This window comes from Mustela nigripes, chromosome 2, assembly GCF_022355385.1.
Source record: "Mustela nigripes isolate SB6536 chromosome 2, MUSNIG.SB6536, whole genome shotgun sequence".
NCBI classification, from domain to species: domain Eukaryota; kingdom Metazoa; phylum Chordata; class Mammalia; order Carnivora; family Mustelidae; genus Mustela; species Mustela nigripes.
Window position 1 is genome coordinate 160612510 of NC_081558.1, and position 26004 is coordinate 160638513.

Sequence of the window (26004 nt, forward strand, 5' to 3'; positions counted from 1 at the left end):
TTGCCACTACCAGCATATTTAATAGAGAAAAATGATAATTGATAGATATCTAAACTAGCTTCATAAATGGAGGGAAATTAGAATGGGAGTACCTCATATCCAGGTGCTCTCCATTTCATAGAGCTTGGTTTCTAAAATCTTCAAAAGGAATGTATAGGAAAGTCAGACAGTTTCTAATCATAGAGAAATTATCTTGACCATTGCCTTAATACTTTGCTTAGGTACCATGTTTTAAAATTTGGCTTATGAGTTTCCTTTATCCCTCCACCATTGTTTTTTGCCTTAAATACATGATATTAGGTAAGTCATCAAATTTTAAAAAAAATAGTGAATTTCATGTTCTGATCTGGGCTTTAAAACAAGGAATGACAGCTTTAGCTGATCATCTTTCTTACATAAACTGCAGTCAACCACAATTAGTTTGGTTCCTAATTACAGAGTCCAGACTTACAGTTGATACATAATTAAATTTGTCTGAAGGGAGTTTTCAAGCATGACTAAGGTTTATTTAAGTACATGGGCAAAGTATGTGGTATAAATCTATAGCTTAGAATACAGTCCTACTTGATAATAAAATTTTATTCTTTAATATTGATGATATTCCTACCTTAAGCAAAATATTTTCTCTTCCATAGGTCTTTCTAGAAGCCTCATCAATTTAATTAATGGAGAAAGTCTGATGACAGCTATAATGTCTTTGATTGTGTTTACTAGTATTGAGGATATTAATGTAAGCCTGAAAACGAAGGTGAACCATTCTTTAGGTAAGGAGTTATTTTTCTTCTAAATTTCTTAAAATCAGAATCCTGTATTTTCTAAAAAGCTGATGTGGGTTTTATAATATCTTATAATAAGTTATGCTTGTACAAATATACTTGTATTAGTATAGTGATCTACCCTTTACAAAGCACTACCACAACCCCCTTATTTAGCATTCATTGTGGTTTTAGTTGAAGCTGGGTTGGTACTTTCATGAGAATGCTTATAAGGGCAAGAGTCCACAGACCTAGGCTGAGACAGAATGCTTGACCAGAATGAGAAATCTTGTTTTGTAAGTGTTGAAAAGGAACTCAGAAGATAAGCCAGGTAATGCATCTTCCAGTGGTGAGAGGATGCAGTGGTTGCCCTCCCCTTCACTGGAGTTGTCTCCCCACAGGCAACATCAAAAGCTGTCAGCTCAGGGACCAAGTGGAGGGCCATCTCCAGAGCATGAGAGCAGTGCTTGTAAAGAGAGAGATTACGATGTGTTCATGAGCTCGTTTGCCCATTCAGATAGCCCTGAACATAAGTATCTTTTTTTTTTTTTTTAAGATTTTATTTATGTATTTGACAGAGAGAGACCACAAGCAGGCAGAGAGGCAGGCAGAGAGAGAGAGGAAGGGAAGCAGACTCCCCGCCGAGCAGAGAGCCCCATGCGGGGCTCGATCCCAGGACCCCAGGACCACGACCTGAGCCGAAGGCAGAGGCCCAACCCCCGAGCCACCCAGTTACTTTGTCATATATCTGTGTGTGTGTGTGTGTGTGTGTGTATACTATATAATATATGCACACTATGATGAATGATTATAAAATATACAGATGAGTAATTAGCACTCAAGGCAAGAAATATAATGTCACCAGGAGTCCCAGAAGCATGTTAAGTGCCCCTACCTGATTAAAACCCCATACTCTCCTCCTGTAACAGTGGTTCTCAAAGTATAGTCACTGCACTGGACAGGGTGGTGAGAGAGTGTGTCTATAGGACCCTTTAAGGATGTCCATGAAGGTAATATTTTCAAAATAATATTAAGAGTTATTTACCTTTTTTTTTTTTTTTTTTTTTTACTGTGTTGCCATTTGCACTGATTTTAGAAAAGTAATGATTATAGACTTCTTGAGAAAATTGTTGACATATGCTAGTCCACTCTCTGGATGTCTTTTGCGCTCTAAAGCCTTATGAAGCATTATCACATTTCACCTCCCTATTCTCTTGAAAAAAGTGCAGTTAGGAAGAGCTTCCAGACCACATTCTAGTATAGCAAAGTGGTCTCTCTGATGCCAAATGATAAGTTATATTGAAGTAAGAGCTTTCCATTATCCCCAGCAATTAAGCATATCTCAAATTACTTTTGTAACCACTCAAGAAGAGGAAGTTTTAGCTAGATGTTGCTTTCCCTGTGCTTGGAGAGTACTTCATTGCTGGGCAGCCAGGAATCTTATTTATGTCTATTCTGACCCATCTATGCCTCACATATTTATAATCAATGCCTAAAACTAAGAATTAAAGACTGTTCTTTCCAAGAACACCATTTTGGGGATCATCACTCCTCTCATGTCTTCCTCAAGAGAGCTAGTCTAAATGGTGGAGAGTTACCCTACTTCAACATAAGGAGAGCTCACCTTCAACCTTGCTTTGTATTCAATTAGTTTACCCAGGCCATGGCTGCTTGGAACATCTGTGGTGAACCTAGAACCCTAGTTTACTACAGGAAGGTACACCCTCTTTAAGTGCCTCATATATTTCATCTGTGGTGTGTGAGGAAGTCAAACTACCACATACATTTAACCTCTTCCAAAATCCATATTATGTCTCTCAGAGGGCTTTCACCACAAAACTTCCTGAAGATTATGAAGGTGAACAACATAAAGATGTCTATATTCAGAAGCCTCTCAAAAACTCTAGGACCTCTCTCTCAGAAAACCAAAAAATACAAAGAGGTATAGTCATGGGTGCTGGTTGGACAGATCCACGCCCAGCCTCCCAACCTGATCCAGTATTCTACTAGGCTCCATTTAAGATAGTAATGATTGTCTACAGAATTTCAGGGAACCTTATCAGAGTTGATACCTATAATCTAATCAAGAGAACCTTCTTGATATTCACTGGCAAGCTACCAATAAAAAAGGGGGGGTGGTTACTGATATATAAATTCATTCATTCATTAATAAACAATTGTTTATTGATATGTACTCTCTGATAGTTCTTATTCTAGGCCTCATGCTTCAACCATGAACACAGTAGTCCTTGCTTTCACAGAGCTTGCTTCATAATTTTTGATAAAATTAATGGAACAGAATTTTGTGTTTAAGTTTCAGAGGAGTAAAAACCATAAATAATCATTCTATCTTAATAATAATAGTAACAACTACAATAATAAAAACTCTGCTGAAGGATGAAGAGTGAACTTATTTCCCTAGCCATGAGGGATTTCTCTGACTTAACAGATTTGAAAGAAAAATGTCCTTTTAAAAAAAGATACTTAATAAGATTTACTGATATTTCATTTATATCAACTGACATAATAGTGAATCAGTAATTTTCATAATAATTATTATTTTTAAAACTCAGGTAATTATTTAAATAATGTTGCTCCATCTTTGAAGTTAGCACATATTCCACAAAGGGGAAAACTAAGAGGAGTTATTATACTCATATTTCTGTCCTTCCTAGCTTGCATGTTAGGAGTTTAAAACCATTGTAAGAAATAATGGATTTACTTTTTTCCATTTAATAAACATTTTACTGATTAGAAACTATTTTTCTTTTTTCTTTTTATTTTATTTTTTTAGGATTTTTATTTATTTGACAGAGAGAGACACACAGAGAGGGAACACAAGCAGGGGGAGCAGGAGAGGGAGAAGCAGGCTTCCCGCTGATCAGGGAACCTGATGTGGGCCTTGATCCCAGGACCCTGGGATCATGACCTGAGCTGACCACAGCCGCTTAACAACTGAGTCACCCAAGCGCCCTATTTTTCTTTTTTATAAAAAGAAAGCAACTTTCAAATGGGTCTTCTAACTCCAGTTCCCTACCTTCTTCTGAAATCAGAATCTACCTCCAATCTGTTTCAGTTGCAGGTGGTACTAGACTCCCCAAATTACCCTTATGGCTTATCTCCATGCCTAGAGCAGGTGTGACCTAGAGAAACCAGTTGGTTTGACCAGCCAAAACAATACAGAAGATTCACTCCACTAGGACCCAGAAAAGGCATCCCTTTTTCTGTATTTCCTGTATGTACCTTGATAGATATAGAATATAAGTTCCCAGAGCTTGGGGATTTTCTACTTTTTATTCAACCATATCTCCAAAGTTTATTGCATAGTATGGCACTGAATACATGTGTATTTCTTTTCTTTTCTTTTCTTTTCTTTTCTTTCTTTCTTTCTTTCTTTGTTTGTTTTTTATGGCTTAAAACAACAGAAAAGTATTCTCTCACAGTTCTTTTTTTTTTTTAATTTTCATTTAATTTTTCAATTCTTTTCAGTGTTCCAGAATTCATTGTTTATGCACCACACCCAGTGTATTTCTTAAAGGACACTGAAAGGAGCTCTTAAATGAAACTGACTGAATTTTGCTAACTTGTTACAGCTTTCAGCATTTGAATGGAAACTTTCAATTTAGGAATAAGAAAATACCATACATACCAATGGCGATAAGCTATTGTTAAAGATAAGGACAAAAAGAAAAGATGACCCAGAGTATCACTTAAATTTAAGGTCAAGTAAGTTCTAGTAACTCTTTTCTGTTTACTCCCTTTTCTTACAGTCTTTGAGATCCTGCTTGAAATTTGGTCTTATTTTCTAGCAAGTTTCTTGCTTGGAATTCTATGTTCAAAACTGATTCAGCTGTGGATATCTACTGTTTTTGGAGATGATGTCTATCACATAAGCCTCTGCGTCTCAATCCTGCACCTCATCTTTTTTATTAGTAAGTCTGAGGCCTAAAATGACAGAAAAATGCAAAACAGAGATTTGGGAAAATGCATACCAGGCAAAGTTTGTAAAAAAATAAAAACAAAAAAAATTCAACTTATCTATGAGGAATATTTTTGTTAAAATAACCTATCACAAGAGATAAAAATATTAATTTCTATACAATAGAAATCAATGTCTCAAAATATGTCAAACAAATACCATTATAAAAGACAAAAGAATTTGACAAAATCATAATCACAATGAGATATTTGAGCATGCCTTAATTTCATAAGCAGTTGGACAAAAAATAATGATGGCTATAAAAAGATATAAGTAAAAAAAATAATTGGTTTACAAAATATAAGGTTTTATTTCCTCAAACAGAAGGCATATCCTATACACATACCCAGAGAAAATTTACAGAAATGAACTAGACTTGAAGAGCATTTTAATAAAATCTGAAACACTGTTCAATAACAATGCATTCACAATTACATTTAGTGTATTTACTATTTTACTATATTTACTATAATTACATTACTTATATTTGCTATAATGCATTTACTAATTACAAAAGGAAGGTCTTTATTAATCATTCTAGTAGCCTGAAATTAAATATACTTTTCTTGATAAATTTTAGATCCAAAAGGAAATCAAAATAGAAGTTACAGATCAAGACTAAATATTAGAAAAATCTGTTATTGTTAATCCATTTGTCACCCCCTCCTCCTCACGGAAGTATGGCAGATATTAATAATTTACCCTATTATTGTTCTCTGATGCAGCCCCAGAATGTCATTCAACCCATCTTTTCAAGACAGCCCTGTAAATGACTTGGAGTTAGCATGTGCAGGAAATAATAGCTAGTTACTTAGTTACCAACTTATACAATGTCCTTCCTTTTACAGATAGGAGGGAGCCAATATTGCCTAGTTGCATATCCATGATTTCTCTAGAAGCTTTTGCTAAGACAATAGAAAGAAAAAGAAAGACAGAAAGAAAGAAACAAAGAAAGGAAGGAAGAAAGAGAGAGGAAAGAAGGGAGGAAGGACGGAAGGAGAGAAATGAATGGATTTATACATAATTTTGAAGGAGAAAAAGATTACATTAATGACAGCATTTTGGATTAAATAGCAAATCCAAAAGGCTTTTTAATAGTTTGATATAAGGTAAATATACAAAAAAATAGTGTCCTTATAAGCCAGCAGTAGCTTGTTAGAAAATATAATAAAAATTTGATTCTCTTTACATTGGCAAAATATTACAAAATATAAATGAATAAACTGAACAAGAAGTTTGAGCCTAAACACGGAAAACTATAAAAGCTTATGAGAAATACAAGATTTGAATAAATTAAGACAGAGAAAATCTTTTTAGAAATGCTAGAGTAACAAGATTTATTATTTTTGTGTCTGATGAAGGAAAGGCAGAATATAGAAGCTTGAGGCTTCCTAACTAATCAGTAGATTAAAGCCAGTTATAATCAAGTGAGTTTACATAATCAAGTTAATGAATTAATAGATACCAAGAGAATGGTCAGTAAAGATACATTCATTGCATACTGCTTTAATTATGGATACCTAAATTTCTACAAAAAGTATATTCTAGCAAATAGCTTTCCTCTAACATTATTTAGTAAGTGAACATAGCCTCAAGATTCGGGGTTATACTTCCCAAAATAATTTTAAAGTTTTAGAGTTAAAAAGGATTATTCACCATGACAAAGTGGGATTTATTCTAAAGCTGTAAGTTTGATTTAAAATTATAATTATCTTCCTTGACTTGCAATGGAGTTATATCTCAATACACCACTGTAAGTTGAAAAGATCATTAAGTCAAAAATGCATTTAGTAGGGGCGCCTGGGTGCTCAGTGGGTTAAGCCTCTGCCTTCGGCTCAGGTCATGAACTCAGGGCCCTGGAATCGAGGCCCACATTGGGCTCTGTGCTCAGTGGGGAGCCTGCTTCTCTCACTCTCTCTGCCTGCCTCTCTGCCTACCTGTGATCTCTCTCTGTCAAATAAATAAATAAATTTTTTAAAAAATCTTTAAAAAAATGCATTTAGTACACCTCACCTATCAAACATCATAGCTTAGCCCAGTCTACCTTCAACATGCTCAGAATACTTACATTAGCCCACAGTTGGGCAAATTATGTCACACAAAGCCTATTTTATGAAAAGGTTGGATATCTCATGTAATTTAATGAGCACTGTACTGAAAGGGAAAAGCTGAACGGTCATGTGGGTGCAGATTGGCTGTTGACTCTCATGATGGCCTGCCTGACTGGAACCTGCGGCTTGCTGCCACTGCCCAGCATCATGAGAGAGGCTCTTACCACAAATTGCTAGCCTGAGAAGAGATCAATACTCAAAATTGGAAGTATTGTATCTACTGGATGCACACTGCTTTTGCACTATTGTAAAGCTGAAAAATCACAAGTCGAAACTTTGTAAATTGGGGATGGTCTGTATTTGAAGTCTTGGTAGTTGAATTATGGATCCTCTTTTTTAAATTGCTATGCTGTACCATATGCTGTACCATATTATTTGAATTTTTACAGTGGTAATATACTACATTCATAAGCAAGGGGTAATATAATTCTGATACCACTACTTTTAAGAATATTCCAATTTTTTATGCTTTTCAGTCCAGCACAGTAAATGTGCCAAAACAATATTAAGCTGGGGAAGTATACCCATATGAGGTTTCTACTGGGTCAACTCCCTTAGTCCTACCACAAAATCGGATCATTTCTATCTCCCATTGTCTCCTAAGAAGAAAGTATGAAGTGGGCTCGTTCATAAAAAACTCACTGGCTCACTTCCATTTCATTCCTCCAGAGCCCTCTGAAAAAATTAGACCTGTAGAGGGTGCTCAGACCAGAGTGGGGCCCATGAGAAATTTTGTGAGCTTCATATTGTTGGCAGTGATCTGAAGCCAAAGCAGTGCAAGGAGGTTCACTATAGACTTGACATCACAGTTGGGTGGGAATCTGAGAAAGAAGAGGACGAGGTGGTGGTTACAATCTGTAATACAATTCAGTTGAAACCAAGTAGGGCAGTCTTTCTATAAAGTTACTATACTATCGAGATATCTGATATTTTTATCTTGGGCAAAATTTGTATAATATTAATTTATTAATATAAATTAATACTTTATATTTATTTCTTTTATAAATAGGTGAGCTAGTTGGAATGTCTGGAATATTTACCCTGGCTATTATGGGACTTTTTTTGAATTCTACAAGTTTTAAACCAGGAGTTGAAGCGCTTCTTCTCGAGTGAGTAGATGGTCTATTTTCACTTTGTTTCATGCATTAGAAGCTATAATATTGTAATAGCAACTCTATCTACATCTACATTAGTCAAAGTAAGATATGGACTCCAAAACTACCTGACGAAAAACTTTTACTCAAAATTCTATTTGCCTGTGTCTTCTAATCCTCTAATTTTAGGCAAAATTTGTAAACTTACCTTGAGTTCATGTTAGCTCTGTTTTCCTACTAATTCTCTCAAGTGTCTGACAGTCTACTCAGGAATTTCTAGTAAAATTTATTAGACAGGGCCAGGATTAAGGTAAGGCATATGAGGCACTCATTCTAGCATAAAATTTAAGAAGGTGCCAAAAAACTCAGTAATGAAGATACATAATATTTTAGTACAATTTTTTTTGAAAATTGGAATTAATGCAAAAAATTCATGTTTGTGAAAATGCAAAACTTTTAAATTAAGATGGAAGCAATATTACTGATTAATTCCTTTTGCCTCAGGCTCCAACATGGTTCAGCATGGTGTTACTACTAGAATAGAAACCCAATATTTTAAGGACAATGAAGAGATGGCCTGCAAAGCACATTAAAGAAAGCACATAAAAGAAAATATGGCCAAATGTACAACTGTATAAACTGTGCCCTGCTCAAGGGCATCCAGTTTAGGGGTGATTGGAATTTGCACCAGTGTAGAAGAAGGGTGTTGCTTTTTGTGATGCTCCAATACATAGGCTGAGAACTTGACCTAAATCACACAATGGCAACATATGTTAACAGAGACTCTAAACATAATCAGTGATTTTAGAGTTTTGGAGAATAATATAGAAAATAGAATAAGATTGAAAGTATAGAACCTTATAGAATTTTGAAGCACCTACTAACACCTCGTGTCAATTACAATGAAAATCAATTGTATCAGCAGCTAGGCAGAATTACTTGCCACAATTAATTGCTGGAGGAAGAATTAAAAATATTATGTGTTTCAACTCTGCCTTTGGGAAGTGATTCCGAAGACTCTTTTCACCTTTCTGCTCTAACTGAAACCTGGATCTCCTGTGAAGACATTACTTCACTTGCATTCCTTAAAATTTGTGTTTTTCTCCCTCACATCCCTGGTACTACTGAGCCTAGAGTTGTGGTAGATGATCTCTCTGTATCTCAAAGTCATTTCTAGATCATTCTTCATCATTCTTCCCTAGAAAAACCCAGTTTTGAAGTTCATGCCATCAGATTCTCAGGCTGTAAAAAAATTGGGGATGGTCTGTATTTGAAGTCTTGGTAGTTGAATTATGGATCCTCTTTTTTAAATTGCTATGCTGTACCATATGCTGTACCATATTATTTGGTCGATTTACATCTAGAGCTCCGAATCACACTCTCCATTTCATGAAGATGTTGGCCCCCCTCTCACTGTGGCTCTCTGCGGTACCATTTCTCTATCACTATTCCTAGTGATGTCAATCAGTATCCACACAGTTGATCCTTCTACTCCACCTTTCAGCTCCTGGACTTCCTCTCCTCCTGTGGGCATGTTTCCCACCTTGCTTAAGCCACCCACTAAAAGACCACTTCATAATCTCAATTTCACGAATCTTATTGTCTTAAAACATGACATGTGTCAGCTCCTACTCTCCAAGATGGTAGAAATCTAGGATAACAAAGGTAAATCTGCCTGAAGCCTACAGTAATCTGCAGCAGGTCCTTGCTACTCTCTCAGAGAAGAAGTCCATCATCTCCCGTGTTTTAGGCTTACAACCTCTGGGACCCCGATTTGAACAATTCTGCAATCATGCTGAGACAACACAGAGTCAATCCCATGATCTTTTCGGATCCTCACTAGCCTCACTTCCTCCTTACCCAGATCATTTCTTTTGTTTAAAACTGTCTGATACGGGCGCCTGGGTGGCTCAGTGGGTGAAAGCCTCTGCCTTCGGCTCAGGTCATGATCCCAGGGTCCTGCGATCGAGCCCCCCCGCATCGGGCTCTCTGCTTAGCAGGAAGCCTGCTTCCTTCTCTCTCTCTGCCTGCCTCTCTGTCTACTTGTGATCTCTGTCTGTCAAATAAATAAACAAAATCTTGAAAAAAAAAAAACTGTCTGATAACTTCCATTCTGGCTACAGGTCAAAGCTGCTTTAATGGCAAACAAACAGAGACCGATGTCCCCCTCATTTCCACCACTCTCACCCTCACTGAACTCACCCTAGCCACTCTAATCACTCTGCTGTTCCTCAGACGTCCCCAGCATGCTATTTGTGCTGCTTCTGTCCTTGAGTTTCCGTTCCTGAAATGCGCTTCCCCTGTATGCTGGCAGAGTAGACACCCTCCTTCTTTCAAGCTTCCATTTATACTTCACCTTCCTAGAAAGAAATTCCCAAAATAGAAACTGCTTCCTTGCCGGGCTGCAGGATCTTTTATTCCTGACAAGTTGAACCCCAACAACATTCTGTCCATAAGGTCATGTCATTTCTCTAGGCTAATGGCTGTCCGATGTCAGGCAATCAAATGCAAAACTTTTTTTGCCTGGATCTGTTGCCTGGATCTGTTGAACCAAAACCATGACTGCATTCAGACATCTGGTTCTTTAAAAATTTTTCTAAAATTCTCCCCTCATGACACTTAGATACAGACAGGGTTGTGACCTTTTGCTACATAAAAGATACACAAAAATACTACATATGTAAAAATACACAACAGTATTAGGATACTCATATCATCAAATAAAAGAGAAGTTCTTTTTTTTTTTAAGTCAGAAACACTTTTTCAATGTGCCTGAATTGTTACAAACACACACGTGCACACACCCATGCACAAGGTCATGCACAAGTCCATGGGATGAGATGAGCTGGAGCTTGGTTGTTCAGTTCAAACCTAATTTGAATTTGATAGACTGGTTCCTTAAAGAATCTGGTTTCCCCCTCATCAGGTTTCTCCCATTAGTTTCTACCACATATGAAAGGGTCTTGACAGCTCCTCTAGATTGTTGCTTAGTTGATTTGATTGCATTTTATGCTCACTTAATGAGACTGTTATATTTGGTATTCCACAGCATTTTTCCACAATGTTAGGAAAATTTTTCAATTATGCGCTTGTTAAATAAAAAGAAAAGTATCATGGTAGTTCATATTCACCACTGACTTGGCTGAATTATCCTACTCAATTAATGCTCACAAAGGATTTCATTAATTGTATGGGTAGGTGGGTATAATGCTTTAAGGGATTTTATTTTATTTTATTTTATTTTCTTGGTGCCTATGCACATGGTGCAACAATTGGATTTGCTTTTGATAGTGAAGTCAAAAGAAGGATAAAAATTACAGAATCATCATAAAATATATCTTAGTGTGTTTCCCTCTGAGTTAACATTGGATGCAGCATTTAAATCCAGAAGCTAACAGAATTAAAAGCATGACCATGCATCTGTAAGAAAGGGATGACAATTCATAGCCTACAGTAATTATTAGCCTAAGTGTGGCCACATAAACACTATTTTGAAGTATTTGACTTAGTATTTCCTAGGCTAGAATGTTTTATATGCAGTGTTTGCCTGATAAGGCCTAGGTATTTGTGCCTCTTAATACTGCTTGGAACTGAAAATTTGTATTACTGCAACAGAGAGTTATTTTTAGTATTGGATCTGGTATTTGGCAGGTCCATTTTTCTGGAGAAGGGACAATCATTCTTTTTAAGGGTTTCAGGGACTGAAAACCCTGGTAGCATATGGTTAAACCAAGCCACTGTCATCTCATGAAAGTGGTATTTGTGTGCCCTTTTAAACTTTTCAATTTATTTTGTTATTAATGTAATATGGTGACATTCGCAGGAAATATATAGGAAGATAATAAAAAGTAAATTTTAAAAATAGCCTCCTATGGTGCCAACACCAAAACATGACAAATACTGGTAACTGAGTGTCCTTTACCAAATTGCTTTGCCTGTAGCAGATGAGAACATGCACTTCAGAGTGATGTAGAGTTTTCCTGTGCTCTTAGGCACTTTAAAATGTATACACATTCACAAATCCCAAAAGGAGAAATATACAGAGGGCATTCATTTGAATAAAGGATTATTTCACATCTTCTAAGTGCTCACTAGATTTTAGGGTAAGCCTTAATTCTATCACTATATAAAGCAGATTCGCAGTTCAGTAATCCTTTTAAAGATAATTTTAGCTCTTCCTAATAATACAAGGTGTTCACAACGGGATTTTCAAGCCACATGAACCACGGCACCTGAATGAAGCAAAACATGTTTTCAGAATCAATCCCAAAAGAAAGACACTAATTTACATATAGTTTACTTGCCTTACTGCTCCTTTCTCCCAGTTAAATTATAAGCCCTTTGTGTATAGGTAAATGCCTTATTCATCTTTATTTTCTTGATTAGGCCTAGCACAATGTTTCACATGAATAAATCTTGTGATAAATGTGTTAGATTACTTACCTGTAATTAACCACATTCAACTTTTTTGAAAATGCAGATTCTGGAATTGTCTATCATTTGTTGCTTCACTTATGGTGTTTACCTTCGTTGGACTTCTAATTCCTGCACATATGTATTTATACATAACATTTTCTGACATATATTATTCATTAAATATCTATTTCACACTTATTGTTTTAAGGTAAGAATGTCATTTGAATTTTTCTATTTATAGGACACTGAATAAGCCCAAAGATATTTTTTAAAATAAAAATGTGTCATTCCTTAGAATGAAAATGAAGAATTCCCTCTTAAACTTGCCAAAGAATCATTAGCAAATTACTGTTTTAGTGGGGTTTTTTCGTTCAACTTCTAACTGCATGTCAAAGTAATCCAAGAACTCTATAATTTTTTTTTAATTAGAAGAAAAAAATCTTTCGTAATTTTACTACCCAGGGGAAACTGCTGTTAACATTTGGTATGTTTCGTGCACTGTTATTTTTTCCTATGAGGTTTCATAAAGTTCAGCATCAATCATAAATAAAAATTTTATGTTGCTTTTGTTTGCCTAATATTGTACAACAAATAATTTCCTTCTGATTAATTTATAGTTACAAACAGATTTTTAAAAATCATTAGAAAGTCCTTCTTGTAAATGTCCTTTTCGCTTAAATAATTTTTGTAGTCCCCTTTTCAGTGGTAAAAGGCAGGAAAGAGTCTGCCCATGTTAGTGAAAAGGATGTGATATAGAGGAGGAAAAACCACCATGACTACACTCTCCAGGTTCTATCCCTTGTGTTGCTAGCGTTTTACCTCCATCGAGGAAAACTAATTAGGAGTCAACAGCAGTTGGCTAGTGCCAACTAAATGGAAATTACTACCAAATTATCAGATATAATTGGTGTGAAATGTAGGAGATATGTGATTAAAAGAAAAACTAGAAACAAATCTGCCAGTATTGGGTAAATTCAGCAAGGTTAAAAATCTACAAAGAACAAAGAAAGGGAAGACATTTTCCCCCTTCAGTTCTTAATCGTTAGACTTTTTTTATTTTGGGGGAAGTGGGGAGAATCCAGGATAGAATAGATTCACAAAACATCTCTAACTTTTTCTTTTCTACCCCAAGAAATGTGTAATTACCCTACTACAAACTTCATAGAAAGGAGCAAAAAGAATAATGCCATCCTCTTGGCATCTCTCTCAATGAAATGCCCTTCTGCCTTTTTTCGGGGCCACAGTGTGTGAAAAGATGGTTCCTTTGTCTGAGAGTCGGCCATTCCACGGGGAATAGATTGGAATAGACTAGAATGAAATGGGGGGGGGGGGATGTCTATAGCAAGAATAACTTTTTAAAATCTCTTTTGTGTTTTAGACTTTTGGTCTTTCTAATAATGAGCCCTGTTTTGTCTCGACTTGGCCATGGGTTCAGCTGGCGCTGGGCATTCATAATGGTCTGGAGTGAAATGAAAGGAACGCCTAATATAAACATGGCTCTTCTGCTTGCCTACTCTGAACTTTCTCTTGGCTCTGAGAGGGAAAAATCTCAAGTAAAGATAAATGATTTTTTTTATTTGAGCATTTTATGAATATTGTTTCTGTGTACTAAAATACATTTTTGTGGAGCGGTAGCTCAATCCCACTTGGATGACGGGAGTGGTTTAGCTGTGCTGGCAAGATTGGGGAGAGGAAAAACAACTGGCAACTTTCCTCTTCCTGGGGAACATTCTGGCTTAGGGATTCCCTAAACCCCTTCCTCAACGCTACAATCATGTTTTTCATTACAAGAGCAATAAAAGCCATAAAATAAGATAAGAGAGGTAAACACACCTGTCCCTACTCTTATCTTTCTAATACCTGATTGGATGATTTGGGTTTATCTTTTCATTCAGTTTTTTTTTTCTTTAAGATTTTATGTATTTATTTAAAAGAGAGAGAAAGAGCATGAGAGAGAGCACAAGCAAGGGGAGCACAAGCAGAGGGAGTGGCAGAGGGAAAGTGAGAAGCAAACTCCCCACTGAGCAAGGAGCCTGATGCGGGACTCCATTCCAGGACCCTGGGATCATGACCTGAGCCAAAGGCAGACACTTAGCCATCTGAGCCACCCAGGCACCCCTTTTCATTACACTTTTAAAATGAGTTTATTATGGGGACACCTGGGTGGCTCAAATGGTTAAGCATCTGCCTTCAGCTCGGGGCATGATCCCAGGGTCCTGGAATGGAGCCCCCACATCTGTGTCAGGCTCCTTGCTCAGCTGGGAGCCTGCTTCTCCTTCTGCCTGTGCTTCTGCTTTCCGTGCTTGTGTGTGCTCCCTTTCTCTGTTTCTCCCCCTGCCAAATAAATAAATGCAATCTTAAAAAAAAAAAAAGTTAAAGGAGTTAAAACTTATAAATAATTTTAAAATAGTACCTGATAAGGGTACCTGAGTGGCTTGATCAGTTATGCCTCCAAATCTAAATGGTTTTGGCTCATGTCATGATCATGAGATAGAACCCTGCATTGCACTCCAGATTTTCTCTCTCCCTCTCCCTCCATCCTTTCCCCCGTCAAATAAATAAATGAATAAATATTTTTAAAAATAGTACCCGATACAGAATATGTACTCAGGGGCCCCTGGGTGGCTCAGTGGGTTAAGCCTCTGCCTTCAGCTCAGGTCATGATCCCAGGGTCCTGGGATCGAGTCCCACATCAGGTTCTCTGCTAAGCAGGGAGCCTGCTTCCCCTCTCTCTCTGCCTGCCTCTCTGCCTACTTATGCTCTCTGTCTGTCAAATAAATAAATAAAATCTTAAAAAAAAAGGAATATGTACTCAATAAGTGTTTATATTTTTACTTACTGCTAATAGCCACTTGAGAAAAATAGAAACCTGTTTGTGATTGACTTCATTGACTTTCATATTACTAAATGTGAGGCCACATTTAGTAATGCTAGGAACCAGAATATTTTAATGGTCTAGTGATGTTACCTCTTCATTAATTACTAGCCCCCAATTCTGCCTAACAGAACATAAAAGGCATGATTCTCCCTCTACCTCGTTTCCAGGTAAGAACATTACAAGGACCTCTATAAGAAATTTCCTGTGAAGATATCAAGATGCATCTAACACTTCCATTGCAGGGTTTTTTTTAAACACATAAATTCCAAATGTAAAGGGAAAAGCAGCAAGGAAATTATTGCGTGTCTAATTAGATAATATCCCAAACATTAAAACATGAAACATTCAAACACTGCTTTTGAAAGTGAGATTATCTAGGGTGCCTGGGTGTCTCAGTCGTTAAGCATCTGCCTTCCTCTCTGGTCACAATCCCAGAGTCCTGAGATTGACCCGCATATCGGGCTCCCTGCTCTACCAGAAGCCTGCTTCTCTCTTTCCTACTCCCCCTGCTTGTATTCCCTCTCTCGCTTTCTCTCTCTCTTTCTCTATCAAATAAATAAAATCTTTCTTAAAAACACACGAAATTATCTAATATTACATGATCTCCCCCTTCTTTTTAAGTATCTCCACATGCCTGAATAATCAAGGTCAGTTTGGCACCACACACCCTGACCCGTGTAATGGTAGACATCGCACATGGATCTGGATTCTGAAGTTTCTAGTTGGCTGCTCTCTGCTGTGTGGCCATCAGTGAGTTAATTAATACCCACCTCAAGGCACATGTCAGTTTCCTCATTTCAAAAGGGACTTAATAATACCAATGGTGTGTTAGCAAATGTTAACAAGTAACTCTCTTAGGGGTCAGAGGGAGCCCTAAATAATATTTGTCACTTTCCATTGCGTAATCACTTTAAAAGAACAATAATCAACTCCATAACTTCCTGAAAATTTAACATCAGCTCTCACGAACTGCAAAAGTCAGCTCCAGCACACCACAATCTCAAAGGGTTATTTGAAGAAATTGAAAATGTACATAAAATGCTCAACACATGGTTTAACATATTGTAAGTGTACAACAAATATGAGCTGTAATGACATGATAGTGATGCCACGTAGACCTGATATGAGATAAAACGCTAGTAAACAAAATCATGTAGTAAGATGCCCTCACTAGTAGCAACTAGTTGAGAAGAAAGTCACACTTCTTTCTTAATTTAATTTAGCTGAACCCTCCAGCTAACTTTTTAATACTCATGAAGCAGCACTCCAGGAAAGGGTTAAAAATAACTTGAGTCTTGTCCCTGTTAGGACTCACAAAGGCCAACGACCTTGTGTAAGTAACAGTGCCTGAGTTTGTCTCCTGTGTAATTGGACAATACTGGTATATACTTCATAGAATGGTAGTGAGGATTAAGTAAGTTTGATATATTGTGCCCTACACTTACTATATAGACATTAGCTCATATTTCTATTGAAATAAAATAACTTAGAGGTCCTCAACTTTGAACGTGTGTTAGAATGCTTCCGGAAGCTTTAGCAAATTACTGATGCCTGTGGAATTCTGGCTCTGGCCATAATGAATAATGGATGTCAGATCTTTTTCCTATACTAAACTGGATATATATAGCTATTAAACTGGTTAAATATATGAGACACCCAATATATGAAGGCCCAAGAAGTACAGCAATGGAGTTTAGGGACAAGCATTTTTTTCCCCCAATGTCTCTGTAAGTACATGTTTACTTGTCAAACCACATGTCCTGCCTGAGTCTTGATTTGGTTCCAAAAACATGGATAAAATACATGCAGGGAGACAAAGAATCCCCAGAGTACTTTCATCATGCCTGACTTTCAAATTCTCTCCCTACTATGAGCATTTATTGACCTAGTACAATCTAGTTTAATTTTCATTGGTAAATATAGACTACGCTACAAGAAATTATCATGAATATTTACTTTGTATTTTTCTTTCTATTATAGGTACTATTTCATGGAGTGTCAGTATGCTTAATTACCTTGATTGTCAATAGATTTATTTTGCCAATGGCAGTCAGTAAACTAGGTAAGCCCTAGTAATTACTAATTACTAGGTAAACTCTACTAATTACTAAGTAACCCCTTGTAATTACTATTAATGAAGAGATAAACATTCTAAAAATGCTAAAGAATTGCTATTAATGAGGAAAGAATCCACATAAATGAAAATCAGGTGTCTAATAGAAGAAGAAATTGGCTCTCTATATAAAAGCATATGAAGAGGGGATCCTGGGTAGCTCTGTTGGTTAAGCATCTGCCTTTGGCTCAGGTCATGATCCCAGGGTCCTGGGACAGAGTTCTGCATTGGGATCCATGCTCAGTGGGGAGTGAGCTTCTGCCCCTCCTCCCCGCTCATGCTCTCTCTCACTATCTCTGTCTCTCTCAAATAAACAAATAAAAAAAAATTTTTTTAAAGCATATAAACAGATTAGGCCAATAAGCTAGTAAATTTAAAAAAGATTACTTATTTGCATTAGTCTAGTTTAAAAAAAATAATACAGTAAGTTTTTTCAATTATTCAACAAACTTTTATTGAAAACTTCTTATATGCCAGGCACTATTCTAACTGATAATGATGCATTATGAAGACAGACAGGATTTCTGTGTCAGTGGAGCTTACACTGGAGAAAAAAGAAACAGACAGCAAGTCAAATGAGGCAGGACCAGAGAGTCACGTGCACAACGTAAACAAATTACACATTACATAAGATAGAAAATACAATGGGTGCTAGATTCCTGAGGAAGCTAGAAGCTGAGTATATTCAAGGAAAGAGCATTTGACCCTTTGAGTACAAGCAGATAATGGAGAATGTCCAGATGAGAGAGGTAGGAAGGGGTTAAGTAATGAAGGGCCTCGGATTTTAAGATTTTATTCTAAGGGCAAGACGAATTCCTTGGCCAGTTTTAAGCAAGTGTAATTATATGTTAACTCTAGTTCTGTGGATAAATGATTGAAGAGCAGAGAAGCAAAAATAGCAGCTGTAGGAGACAATTGCATTAAGCGGTTATGCCTGTTTTCATCTTCTATTTTTTTAATTATTTTTTTTAAATTTTATTAACATATAATGTATTGTTTGCTTCAGGGGTACAGGTCTGTGAATCACCAGTCCTGCACAATTCACAGTGCTCACCATAGCACACACCCTCCCCAATGTCCATAACCCAGCCACCCTATTTCTCTGACAAGCCTCCCCTCCAGCAACCCTCATGGTCTATTTTTTAACAAGGGAAGAGTGGAGATCTAGAGAGGTAAATGTTCCTGCCCAAGGTCATGCAACAAGATAACAGCAACTGAGGAACTAGAAACAAGCAGCCCTGATGCTTTCAATCCATTATACTCCCAACTGCTGTATCGCCCTTTCCGTTACACAGAGCTTTCACCTTCATGCCATTTGTAATCGATCTGAGACGCCATCTTTACTGATGGCATCGCATTACCCAAACTGCCCTCCTGCCTTGTATTTGCAACCAAAACCTTTTTTCTTTTTTAAAATTCTCTGAGCCTTAACATAGTAAATTGGGAAAACAAGATCAGAGAGGGGAAATTTTGGCAAATAGTGTCACATCTTCTACTTAATAGCTAAATAAACTTAAAATTCTTACCGAGGAGCACCTATTTATTTGCACTGAGAGCAGTGAACATTTGCTCATGGAACATTATTGCTTTCCAAGAAAGCTTCTGTGGCTCATTGAAAGGACTTTGTATCTGATAGGAAGAGTCCTTCAAACCTTAATGAGGTCTGAAGACAAACATATATCATATACACTTATCCTATACATATACACGATATTACATTTAGGTAGTATATATGTACATATCTATATTATATGTATATGTGCATGTATATATGTACATATCTATATTGATGCCTCCTGCATATTTTTCTATCTACCTATATTCTGTGTATTTGTAAATATGTACATATATATCGGATACGTATGTCAGGGATGTATATGTAGGTAGTATAGATATACATATACACAGATACATATCTCCTACATGTATATCTCCTACATATATATCCCCTATATATGTACGTGTCATCTATTCTGTGTGCATATATATATGATACTATTATAGGAAATTGGTTTGCATGGTCATGGAAGCTGAGGAGTCCCAAGATCTGTAGTCCAAAGGTCTGAGAACCAGGAAAGCCAATTAGTTTAAGTTCCTGTCCAAATGCAGAGGCAGGAGAGGACTGCTGTCCCAAATCAAAGACCGTGAGGCAGAGTGCATTTTCTTTTGTTCTACTCAGGGCTCCAGTGGTTTAGATGAGGCTTGCTGGCAGTAAGGGGGGCAATCTGCTTTACCCATTCTACAATTTAAATGCTATTCTATCCAGAAACACCTTCACTGACACACCTAGAATAATATTACCAAATATCTGAGGATCCTTATCCCAATCAAGATGACACATAAAAATAATCATTACACCTCAGTGCTTCCGTCTTCTCATCTAACAAACTGGGAAAAGGTAAGGTAATCAAATGATAGGTAAGGTAACCAAAGACTTAATACATTCAATGTACTATGAAGTGTTTCCTTAGCATATTGTAAGCTCTCAATAAGTATTAACTATTATTGTTATTATTATGTACCTCAGCTTTTTTGAGGAGTGTGAAAGTCAAAAAGCTTGAAATTTTGTTAATGTTTTCATCATTTACAATTTATGTTGAGCTTAACTTAAATTAAAAATAGTTGGTGGCAGTAGGAACAAAAGGAAGCTATACAATCCATGTTAAAATGGTGTTATCCCTGCTATTGATAAAACATACTCTTCATACCGAAGGTCTTCGTGATGTCACATCAACAAAATATAAATCACTTTATTGTACATTTCAACACTTTCAAGAGCTAACCAAATCTGCAGCCTCTGCACTCAAATTTGACAAAGATCTTGCCAATGCAGATTGGAATATGGTTGAAAAGGCAATTATACTTCAAAACCCATATGCGGTAAGCAAGTCATACCTTTTCTTTACTCCTTCAAAGTAGATATCATTACCTTAAGTCTTGATTTTATTGTTACCTGTAACGGACAGAGAGCTTGTATTGGTAACCCACTGTCATAATAGTAAGAAGGGAATCTTAGTGTTGTAAATTCAAAAGAATTAACAGTGCTTTGGAGCTCCCTAGGAAAGATGCCATAAAGGAGGAGAGTGAGCCAGAGAAAATGGCTAGTGTTTTATTAGATGGACAGTGGACAGGTGCCCTTGTCCAGCATTTATTTAACATTTGTTTACACTACTATATATGCCAATTACTTCCTAGCCCTCATGATTAATATTGTTTTTTTATATCAAATAGCATTCAAAGCCTGTATCATTAGGCTTTAGGTGTGGGTGAGATGTCACCTCCTGCTTCTGAGATAGGCTTTAGAATCTCTGTGGTCAGACTTCTTAATCATTGAAGGTTATGTAACTCCCCAGTCCGTCACGGTTGCCATAAGGAGAAATAATAAATGTTGTTCTGGAATCTTCTCGGTGCTACTGCTGCTGCTTTGCTATCTCCTATGTTACATCCAGTTTTCAGTGCAGTGTTTCAATGCATACTGTATGATGCTGTTGTTGCAGTGTTTTTGCTGAGTCTTACAATATGAGGAACCAACTCCTAGGAGTGTAGACATAAGATAATTGGTTTCTATAAAGTAGGATTCCGCAAAATGCATTTCATATCCACTAACCAGTGCTGGAAGCGCCCCCTAGGGACCAAGCCCTCTGCCTGTAGGAATACTGCGGGGATTTCTGGATACTACAAATACCAAGTCAAATCCAATTATTTCTATAGTAGCTCCCAATTTCTGGTTGTGGACTTTTACTAATCTGATTGCATGAGACTCTTCTAAAAAGCTTATTAAAATATGGCTTTATTTCCCAGCCCCACTCAGGAGATTCTAATAATCCAGATGGTCTGAGGTGGGTCTCAAGAATATGTGTTTTCATTCCATTTACCCAGCTGATTCTAGTGCAAAGTCAAGGCTGAGGCCCCCACTCTGCTACTTGGTCTGTTTATAAAGGCAGATGATCAAACATGGGGTATATTATGGTGTTATGGATAGAGCACTGGCCTTGGACTCAGAAAATCTGGGTTCATAACCTGGCTTTCTCACTTAATAAATAGCTTTGTGATCTTGAGCAATTCTTCAGTTTTCTCTGAGCTTCAGCTTTTCTCTGCTGTAAAATGAAGTTATCCATAATCCCCATCTCCCAATGCTAAGTTCATTTTCTACTCTACCTTAAGTGATTAGGTTAAGGCAGTGATCGTCAAACTGCCTTAACCTAGAATCATAGAATGCTTTGTAAAAACACAGATTGCTGCCCTTTTCCCCAGACTTCCTGATTCAGCAGGTCTGCAATGGGGTCTGGGAATGTGCATTTCTAACAATTTCCACACGACGCTGAGGCTGCTCAGAGTCCACACTTTCAGAACCATTGGTTTAAAATGGGATCATATATATGGTAGCTTTTATAAAATGTCAATAATGCCATGTAAATGTAAAAACAGGATATAGCGTCTTTCCTCCAAAAGTGGCAATTATTTACTTTCTAGATAACTGTGAAATGATGAGGAAACTCATCTTTACTCTTCTTCTATATTTAACAGGTTTTCTATAATATTTTGAACCAAATTTTTAGGTGAATTGTTTGAGGGTTATGTATGCTAAACAATATCTTAGTATTCATGTATTTGGGGTTTTTTTGTTCTTATTTCTGTTTCACTTAGTTGAACCAAGGAGAACAAACAGAACATCAAAAGGTGACGTGTCTAAACTGTAAGGGGATAGATGAGACCCTTAACGTTGAAGCAACGGAGCTGGCCAACAGGCGTCTCTTGTCGGCACAAATAGTTAGTACTTGATCATACACTTTCAAAATGATATTTGGGCCTAAAATTATCCTGAAAACTTTGTCCTTCGCTAAAGACATCTGTTTTCGTTTTGTTTTGTTTTTTAAGCCATCTTGACTATGCTTACCTGCATAGCTTAAGAGATGGTTACAAAGGCAAAGGAAAGTTTGGTGCTATCTTGGGAATCCATTTGACTGCCAAAAGAAAGAAAAGGGAAATAGATTCATCCAAATTAGCCTAAGTAAAAGGTGATTTATTAAGAGGATTTGGGAATTTCACAGATCCCAAGGCAGGAATTACAGGGGAACTGAATCTTCAGGTGTGTTATGCAACCATTTCCACACCACCCATCTCTGGCTCTACGCCAGCTTTTCATGAACAACACCAATTCTGCTAATAGCTTTAGGTAGAGAGTAGTTTTCAGATCAAATCTTGGATAAAGGTTAGAGAAATTCTGTGGCACAGCAGCATCCTAGACTCTGTGGAAAACTGCTAATAGGCGAGTTACCATTTACTATCCAGGTCAGGATCTTAACTCATTGCCGTGACTCATGCTCTCAAAATGTTCATGGTGGGCCTTCAGCACTGCCTATGGACTCTCATGCAAGTCTCAGCTATTCCAGCCATACAGAATTCCCAGCATTCTACCTGTTCATTCTCACTTGGAAAATGGAAGGTCTATAGGGTACAATTGTTCTCTCTTCAGCATTAGTCCTAGCAGAGAGGCTGACTCTCAAAGGCAGCTTTTCCAAGGACCTAAATAATTTCTTTAAGCAACGGAGGCAGTGCCATGAAGTATGAACTTATGTCCACATAGTGCTTTGTTCCACCAGCAGAGTTTATATCATATCTTTGAGTCATCTCCAGATTTTTTATTTATTTCAGGAAAATACAGTATTCAGGAACCCTCCAAATCAATACAGGAGAATCCATTTTAAGTTTTGCTTTCATTAATAAGGTGACTCAAAACTTATTCTTTTTAGTCTCTTTTCTCCCCATCTGTAAAATAGGAAAATGCTAACTGCAAGAACTCTTAGATTTTTTTCCACTTCAGATATCCTATGATTTCAGGAATATACATTCCATGTACTTTTTTTATTTCTTGCCCTAAATGTTCGTTTTCTACCATTATATCTTTGCTGATTTTGTGCTATGTATCGGGTCTTAACCAGGAAATCCTATTTTTTAAAGTAGGTTGGATCTTTCTGTTCTGTTCTCCAGCTCTTTATCTCATCTCACATCTTTTTTGGACTTCTTTGTTCTGGCCTATCTTCATGTTTACCTTGGTTTGTTAATTTGGTTTCTGCAATCTCAATTCTAATGCTCACTGTTCCAACCATAATATTAATCAGTCTATTAACAATTTTCAAAGCTGTGAGAGCTTTTATGTAAATCTCAGCCAGTTATTATTAACCGGGGCAATACCCTCACTACTGTTGTACATTAGAAGAGGAAGCACAGTATGATAGACAGTGTGGTAAAGGAGAGGCAACACCCCCAACCATAAGACAAAGGGGAGACAGGCTTTAAATTCAGAGAAAACTGAGTTTCTAATGTGATCTTGGGAAAAACTCTTAATCCTCTAAGTCTCAGCTTTCTCATCTATGAAATACAGATTAGAATATCTTCCCCATGAATTTCTTGCAAGAATTAAATAATTCTATGCAAAATATATATAAATCAGTTAATTTCATAGTATGGTAGGTCACCCAATAAATGGCAGTTACTTTAAGGTATCAACCATTCTCTAAATTCTTCTTACATTTTGGTATGGATGATCAATTAAGAATTAACATTTTTCTAGTGTCTGTTTTTTCATTTGTGCTGCTAAGCTCTCATGAATTCTACACTACTTTCAGCTTCCTTATTTTTCAACAGACTATGGTGTTTCCCTGCATGGATATTGATAATATGTTAATCTCACATTATTTTATAAGCATTTTAACTAAGTTTAAGAAGAAGAACGTTACTCTGTTGAGTTCCTGTGTTACAGACAAATGACCTTTGTTACCTCATTCTTTTTTTTTTCAAGATTTTATTTATTTATTTGATATAAAGAGAGATAACAAGTAGACAGAGAGGCAGGCAGAGAGAGAGGGCAAATCAGGCTCCCTGCTAAGCAGAGAGCCCAATACAGGGCTCGATCCCAGGACCCTAAGATCATGACCGGAACCAAAGGCAGAGGCTTAACCCACTGAGCCACCCAGACACTCTTGTTGCCTCATTCTTAAACCTAGTTTTATTCTGGGGCACCAGGGTGGCTCAGTCAGTTAAGCCTGTGCCTTTAGCTTAAGTCATGATCCCAGAGTCCTGGGATGGAGTCCTACATCAGGCTCCCTGCTCAGCGGGGAGTCTGCTTCTCTCTGCCTCTGCCCCTCCCCACTGCTTATTCATTCTCTCTCTCTCTCTCTCTAATAAATAAATAAGATCTTTTAAAAATATTAGTTATATCCCATTCTGGTATCCCTCAAGAGCAAATCTGCATTTTGATATCCATAAATGATGGTGCAGATGTGTTCTATGGAAGCAAAAATCTTTACTTATATCATACATTCCAATTCAGGAAGCTGGTCTGTGCAATGATTTTGGACAGTGTTCAGCACACTGTGGCCAGGCCATTGTCGGACGGGGGGTGCTTCTCCAGCATCAGAGTTAGTGCCGGAAGCAAAGTGAGTCTCAGTATGTGGACCAAGTGAACAAATGACTGCTTTCTGCACCACAGCAGCAGTCCGTTTAATGCTTATAATAGACGAGAGAAAAACAGTTGTGTTGTCAAAATATTTGGAAAAATGAAATCAAAGTTATAAACCAGGGTTCCCCACAAGAACAGTTCTCAGAGTCTTTAAATTTCTAATGTGCATCATAAACTGTTAAGATGGGGATACACTCGCAGCAGGAAGTTCCCAAAGTTATTTGACGACAGAACGCCACTAATTTTCGAAAGCCTAATTAACATCTAGGGGGAACTTAGCTTCCTGAAGAACCAGTTTGGTTTAACCCAAAGCTTGGGTGGGCCTTCCGCACTGATGGCAAGGTCCAGACTGCCTAGAAACGTTCTTTTTATAGAGATAGTAGATTACTTAGGAATTTTTTACTTCTTTCTCACCCACTACCTTTTCATAAAGGAAACACTAAGTTATTGTTGTTGTTATTGTTATTGTTATTGTCATCGTCATTGTCATTGTCATTGTTATTGTCATCCATGCTCTATCATAATCTTCCCCTTTTTTTTCAGGCGAGCTACCAAAGACAATACAGGAATGAGATTCTGTCCCAGAGTGCAGTCCAGGTGCTGGTCGGTGCCGCGGGAAGCTTTGGCGAGAAGAAGGGAGAGTAAGTACACTGGCAAGAGAAAGCTTCCATCCTAAGCCCCTGCATTTAGGAAACGATGCAAGTGAGTTTGCTTGCTCTTTCTGGTAACCTGGGATCATCTGGTAACACGTGTGCAAGCCACGGCCTGCTCTGCACCCCCAAATCAGGCCAAATCACTTCCTTTCCGTTTCCCTGCTTGCTCTCCTTATTCAGACTCCTGCACTTTTGAATGTGTTGCTGTTGCTAGCGGAGACGCTCTTCCCTTCCTTCTTTTGCCCCCAAAGCTGAGCTGTGGTAGAACACTCTTCCTCTTAGACTGCTTGAATACCTCACTAAGTTCAAAGACTCCGTTAATTCCTCCAAACACATCGGTGCATATTCTCTCTTAATACCCAGCATAGTTTTGTAATAGCTTCTTTTGCTGTAAGCCTCTGTACTACACGGCAAGTTCCTTGAAATCCACGCGTTAGCTTCCGATCCCCTTGGAAGAATGAAGGGTATATGATGGGGCTAAGAGGAGAGTTAAACTGCCCTGCAGTTAACAACGATGTTCCCCCAAAGCCCAGACATAACATA

The 26004-nt window shown here is 37.3% G+C and overlaps 1 protein-coding gene across 1 annotated transcript in view; it reads left to right on the forward strand.

Moving 5' to 3' along the window:
• SLC9C1 (solute carrier family 9 member C1) overlaps positions 1–26004 on the forward strand; it is a 75033-nt gene that overhangs the window by 16984 nt on the left and 32045 nt on the right. Inside the window, exons 5-13 of the mRNA XM_059388358.1 lie at positions 636–764; positions 4526–4687; positions 7855–7954; positions 12420–12563; positions 13734–13908; positions 17214–17295; positions 20060–20226; positions 21994–22116; positions 25352–25449. Coding sequence (XP_059244341.1) covers positions 636–764; positions 4526–4687; positions 7855–7954; positions 12420–12563; positions 13734–13908; positions 17214–17295; positions 20060–20226; positions 21994–22116; positions 25352–25449 — 1180 coding nt within the window. The remainder of the gene's footprint in view (positions 1–635; positions 765–4525; positions 4688–7854; positions 7955–12419; positions 12564–13733; positions 13909–17213; positions 17296–20059; positions 20227–21993; positions 22117–25351; positions 25450–26004) is intronic.